This window comes from Maylandia zebra, linkage group LG17 (assembly GCF_041146795.1).
Source record: "Maylandia zebra isolate NMK-2024a linkage group LG17, Mzebra_GT3a, whole genome shotgun sequence".
Classification (NCBI taxonomy): Eukaryota; Metazoa; Chordata; class Actinopteri; order Cichliformes; family Cichlidae; genus Maylandia; species Maylandia zebra.
The window spans coordinates 5,486,302-5,492,769 of record NC_135183.1 but is presented as its reverse complement, the minus strand read 5'-3'; the positions used below and the strand labels follow the sequence as shown (position 1 = coordinate 5,492,769).

The window sequence follows — 6,468 nt, the reverse complement described above, 5'->3', positions numbered from 1 at the left end:
GGAGACCAGAATCAGCTGCCATAAGAAGGTCGTTTGTTATTTTTATAAGAGCAGTTTCAGTGCTATGTAGAGGACGAAAGCCAGACTGGAACTGTTCGTAAAGGTTATTATCAGTTAGGTGAAGATGGACTTGTGAAGCAACTATTTTTTCAAGGATTTTTGAGAGAAATGGTAGATTGGAGATAGGACGAAAATTATTAAAGTTGTTGGGATCTAGACCAGTTTTTTTCAGAATTGGGGTAATAGCAGCAACTTTGAAGGAAGCAGGAACAGTTCCAGTGGTGAGTGAAGAGTGAATAATAGCAGATATGAGGGGAAGGAGAGGGAGTAAGCAGGCTTTGACGAGGACAGTGGGGATAGGATCAAGCTGGCAGGTAGAAGGCTTTGATTTATGGATGAGATCAGCAATATCAGCTAAGGATGGAAGTTGAAAAACAGAGAGGAAGTGAGAAGGGGGAGAAGTTAGGACAGAGAAGCTACATTGAGCATTAGGGTCCAGGTCTAAGTGTATTTTATGAATTTTATCAATAAAGAATAGCATTAGAGCATCACAGAAGTTAGATGAATAGAGATGAGCAGGCAGAGAATCAGGTGGCCTGTTAAAAGAGTTGAATAGTGAGAAAAGGGTCTTGGTAGAGTTCTCACTTGAGCAGACAATGGCAGAGTAATAAGCAGATTTGGTTTGACTAATACATTCCTGGTAAAACAGAACGTGGTTATTAAACATATCCTTATGAATAGTAAGGCCAGTTTTTTTATAGAGACGTTCAAGCTGTCGGCCTTTAGCTTTCAGTAGTCGGAGTTCAGGGGTGTACCAGGGTGCAGAGCGAGAAAAAAGTACAGTTCTGGTTTTTTGTGGAGCCAGGGAATTTAAAATACTGCTAAGGCTATGATTATAAAAAAGTACCAGGTCCGATGCAGGACCATGACAGAAATATGGAAACTGTAAACGAAAAAGAACAAACATATAGATGAAAATAATGCAGCTAAGAATAAACAAAGAAGATTAGACAAATACATGCTTCAACAACCACTGACTTATTGCAATGCTCTTACTTTGTGGAAACTATATGGAAAGAAAAATCAAATTTTGAACAATGAAAGAAAGAAAAACTACTTTAAACTTCAACCTATATATTATAAACTTTGAAAAGCACCACAAAGTTTTAATGTATATTTGATTATTTGTGTTTCCTTGCTTCTCTCTGATGTCTCTATTTGATGTGTTAATGAAGACTGCATTCAATAAAGTTCCTCATCCTGCTCCAACAGAGAAGACTCTGTTGAATGGATTTGAATATGCAAACAAGAACTCTAAGCTGGCCAAACACCAGGCAATATAATAACAATATTTACATAATGTAATGGAAAAAAGGACAGACAAGAAGCCAAACCTGCTGTTTGACATGCTGAAAGACACAACTAAAAACATCCTTTCTGTTAGAGCAATGGTAAAAGACTAAATTAAATGAATGTTTTTAATAATTGAGATTTGTTTTTCTTTGTAGTTGTGGTTGTGGTCATTCTGAAAACTGACCAACAAGTTAAACAACAAGAAAGTATTTGTGTAGAAGATAAACTAAATTCATGCTGATAATCAAGTTTATAATCTTAAATCTAGAACACTTTTCTGTGTTCTAGATGTGTTCATATCTATTTTAACTACAACTTCTTAATAATACTGACATAGTTTGAATACTAGTAGTAGCAGAAAGTAGCATGTAACTAAAGACGTATGGAAAGTTTACAATCCAACACGCTGGACAGAGTTTATTTGTGTCGTCAATAATAATTTAAAATTATTGTAAAACATTTCTTTCCAGGAATTTTATTGAGAATATACAGAAAAATAAAAATGTGTGGACGGTTAAATTATGGCTGACAGCTGCTGCTGGAAATTTTTAAGAGGTAAATATTTTTAACCCAATAATATCATAGTGGTCACTTTTTTCTACTCAGAAGAGGCACCATTTACACAAATGTTCAGTCAGTCCATAGAAAAACATGTCAGTGTGGTTTAACTCTGATGAGCACACAGAGACACTCATGATGTGTCTCTGTGTGCACGTCTTCAGGTATTCCTGTCAGTTCACCGTGTTTAAGGGTTTTTCATGTTTTAGTTTTAGATCACCCAGTTTAGGTTATTGTTTCGTTTCACCCATGCCCTTCATTTGTATTTATTTTACCAGCCTTAGTAAACTGCTCGTTTTCTGTTACTCCACGTCACGTTTCACTTTCTGTTTTGGTCTGCATTTGAGTCCTTTTTTGCTACACATACAGTCTGCCACTGCCAGCATAGCACACAGTGTGTCTCTGTGTGCTTTGCTAATGAAGTCTGCACTCAGTAAAATATTCCATTCTGCTCCAGTAAAGAGGGTTTTATTGTGTGCATTTGGATATCATCATACAAACAGTGCTACAATAACAATATTTGCATCATATCATTAAATGGAGAGCAAACACGATGTTGAACTTTGGATCAACCACCCCCCCAAAACCAGTCATTTCTCCTGAGACTACATATAATGAAAAATAGGCGAATGAGTTTTTTTTTTTTTACTTTTTGAGATGTATTTTGGAAAAAAATAAATAAAACTTCAGATTTCTAAGAAACATTAACAATTTCTTATTCCTTCAGAATAAACAATGATCTTTGCTAATTTATTTTCAAATGATACCTAACGTTCATCCGACAGCTTTCATTACTAGTAAAAATCTTCATTTTTTTTGACTCTCTGCTGTGTTAATATTAAAGTGGTGCAAACACATTAGTCACTTTTCTGCACATTTATTTTATGCTGGCTTTAAAATCCGAGTGAGGAATTTGGCAACAGTGAATGTATCCAATGCATTAACTCATTGTTCTTGCTTATTATTATTTCACATTTTTTTCTCACATTTCACACTTTCAATAAAGTAGCATAATTCAGCCAATATTGAGAGTTTACAGTCCAGTGTATTGTTGTAGTTTATGTGGAGCACTCTCAATCAGAGTTCAAAAGTATCACAAAATAGATACATTTGAAATCCACAATGGTGTGGATTTATTTTTTTTTTTATTTTTTTTTACTGCACTACAAACATCTTAGTACATTTAAAAAGAGAAAAAAACGAAAATGATTACATGCAAAATCCAGTGTTATTGTATTAAACAAAAATCCTGTCCAGAGTGGAGGTTTGCACTCAGAGTGCTTCTTGTTGTTATATCCCATCAATCTCTAGCCTGGATAAAGGAAAAATATAGTAAGTGTGATTACAACACTTACTAGAAATATACGATTTAAAACAATTAATTTAGCATGGTTCCAAAGCCTATGATAAAGAACAGATGAAGCTAAACATCTGTGCATCATTTTTCTTGAACCATTTATGTTCTCCTCTTGTCTCCATGGCTACAGCCAGGTTACAGTCCCCAGTGTCTGTGTCATCGGCCCAGTTCTCATAGCAGACAAGCTGGTCATTGACCCAGAACCACAGATCAAGAGCACAGCTGTAGCGCAGTCCCAGCCAGATGTGGGGTGTGCTGGCATTCTTGGCTTTCTCTTGCACCAGTTCCTGCTGTTCAAGGTTTGTGATGGAGACGAGGTCACGATGGTGCTTTCTGCAGTAATTTACAGCCTCATCCCAGTTTTTCCTTTCATTGATCAGGATCAACTTTTCTGCCATGAACAAACAGATGTTCAGTTCAAATTAAATGAAATCAGGTTTCTAGATTTTCTACCTCAAATACAAAAATACATGAGGAACAAACAAAAGAATACAAAAAACTAAACAAATTTCATAAAAATAAGTGTTGGACAGTTTGTCATATTTTTTACTTTCCTGCTGTAAGTTTTTCCAGCTTAGAATTTTCAATTTACTTTATTAAAGTCTTATTATTTAAATTTAAGTGAGCCTTTTTATATTTAATTTTCTTTTAATCAGGAGGACTTAGAAACAAGAATTATGTCTCATTATAGCTGTAAATCTAGAACCTATTAGAAACGGTAGCGATACCCACACTCAGAAACTAATATGACCCCTGTGACTCAGGTTCCTGATGAAAGGAGGCTGCATTATGTGTCTGGGGTATAGCTCTATCTCCATAACAGCTTGCATTATTTAGCTTTATGATGAAACATATAACAACCTCTTCGTGTACAGATTTTCCATGAGACGAAGAAATATTAGTTTAGCTTTAACATTTATTCCTCAGTAAGAAAACTGACAGAAACCAGATGTGAAAAATGAATCTCTGTAAATCTCACCATCGTAGCAGAAGAAAGGTTTTCTGGTGTTACAATCATCAGCTTTCCATTTTCCTTCTTTGTTTAATTCAGTCATCGCACATTTCCTGGTGCCGCGGTCAGTTTCAGACAGCTCTTCAGGTAACTCACCAACATCTCTCCAGTGTCTGTAAGAATAATTACTCCCATCTGACCACCTCCAGGTGTCTCTGAACAGGCCTATCCATGATCGTGGTTTATGAGAACTCTTAAATGTACTGACTGCTTCCTTTAACTGTTCTGCTCCACTGGCCAGGTCTGTGTGGTTCTCTCTGCAGTAGCTCTGAGCCTCACGCCACTTTTTTTCATTGTCAATGAAATGTAGTGATTTGTTTTGTTCTGTGGAATAAAGAGAAAGACAAGACTCATAAGAAATGTGCATTTCTATCTTTAAATGTATCTTTAAATTGATTTTCTAAAGACACAACTTAAAATAGCTCGAAACCTTCAAAACTAAACTACCAACATTATGGGAATAACCACAGCTGTGACATTATGCTCAGGATGACTTTGCTCTGTGTGGCAGAGAAACAGTTTTCTGATCAAAGGTCTGGTATGAAATTTTGTGTAATGACATTTGGCACCACGAGATGGTTCAGCAAAGCAAATAAACAGTGTCCTGGTGTAACATGAGAGGCAGAGAAAGCACCGTGGGAGGACGGGTATTCAAATGAGCAGGATAGCACACAGGGGCTAAAACACCAGCAGCCAATTATCGCATCTTCTCATATTCATTAGAGATGAGCTGTAGATATGTTTAAATATAAACACTTTGTTTAATTAATACAATTATTGTCAAATATTCTCACCATTATAGCAGATAAAGCGGTGAACATGAGAACAACCAAAATCCAACAACCCACCAGAGCTGTCAATCACTACACAGTTCTCAAGATATCTGCCTCCATCATTAGGTTCACCTGCACTCCATTTCACGTCTTTATCATTGAACTCCACTCCTGGCAGAGACCAGTGCCACCTCCTGTTTTCTTTTCCTGAGATGCTGTACAGCCCAATCCAGGCGTTTCCTTGATTCTCTGTAGAATCTGTGTACAGTGTCTTCATATATGTCATGTTAGGCACTGTGGCCAGGTCTTTATATCCTTCTCTACAGTAGCGCTGAGCTTCGTCCCAAGTTTTAGGCTCTTTAATAAAATAGTATTTATAGCCTTGGCATAAAATCAAGGAACACTGACCTAAAAACAACAACAACAAGTTATTCAGAAATCTACTGATGGCAAAAATGTTGTTAACAAAATTATATCCGGAGGGCAGAGGTCCCATAGAGACGTCTCACACATGGTTGTTGACAGAAATTGTGTTTTGGATGTTGTTATCTGACAGGTTTTGTAAGCAGTTCACAGAAACCTTCATTAATCTCAAGTGATGCAGTAAATCTGTGGTTTTTAATGCTAAATTGATCGACTTACCGATCAGGATGAGCAGAAAAAGCCTCCCGTGCATATTTCCTCTGTTTGATGAAACTAAGATTTTAATTGTGTCGATTTTGAGTTAATATAGTTAGATGTTTGAGTTAGATGAGTTCTAAGGAAGACCAGTGAAAGATGGATGAAAAAATCAAGCTGTAAACAGGAACCACAACAAGCAGGACAATTTCAAATAATATGAATAAGAAATTAAAGGTTGGATCCAGTTTCTTTTACATAAAAAAGATTATTATTACAAACCAAGAGAATTCCTACTTTAAAAATTCTTAAAATGTTCATTCTAAAACTAAAAATGCTTTTCATTTTAAAAGTGCAAATCATTTTAATATTAAGCAGAAAATGAGGAAGAAATAAATATTGTAGGTAAAAATGTTAATTTCAACTACAAAGTTTTAACTTACATCTGGTTATTCTTCTGTGCTTCGCTCCGATGCGTCTGCGTGTTGCTGTAAAGAAGACTGCACTTAATAAAATATTCCACTCTGCTTCAACAAAGAGAATTCTGTGGTGCGCATTTAAATATTCCTACTTTTGGTTTAACAGTGGGACTTTGTGTTTACTGGAAGCATATCCGGTTTGTTCTTTTTAAACTTGTTTTTTGTTGCTGTCTCTTCCTCCTGCGTGTGCAGTCCTCCCCATTGACAGTGAACTGTGACAGCTCGCGTCACGTCTTAAGAAACTAAATGATAGAAAAGAGGAAGAAGTGAAATATGCACTGTTGGCTGTCCAGCAAATAAATACAGAAAGTGTCACTT

The 6,468-nt window shown here is 36.1% G+C and overlaps 1 protein-coding gene across 1 annotated transcript; it reads right to left on the bottom strand.

Annotated features, from left to right (window-relative positions):
* Positions 1 to 2,479: 2,479 nt before the first annotated feature.
* LOC143413324 (macrophage mannose receptor 1-like) lies at positions 2,480 to 6,160 on the bottom strand. Its single transcript, XM_076876146.1, has 5 exons — positions 6,115 to 6,160; positions 5,696 to 5,810; positions 5,075 to 5,461; positions 4,485 to 4,604; positions 2,480 to 3,659 (listed from the first exon to the last, which is right to left on the bottom strand). The coding sequence occupies exons 2-5, from the start codon at positions 5,727 to 5,729 to the stop codon at positions 3,313 to 3,315; spliced, it is 888 nt and encodes a 295-aa protein (XP_076732261.1). The 5' UTR covers positions 5,730 to 5,810; positions 6,115 to 6,160; the 3' UTR covers positions 2,480 to 3,312.
* Positions 6,161 to 6,468: the final 308 nt, after the last annotated feature.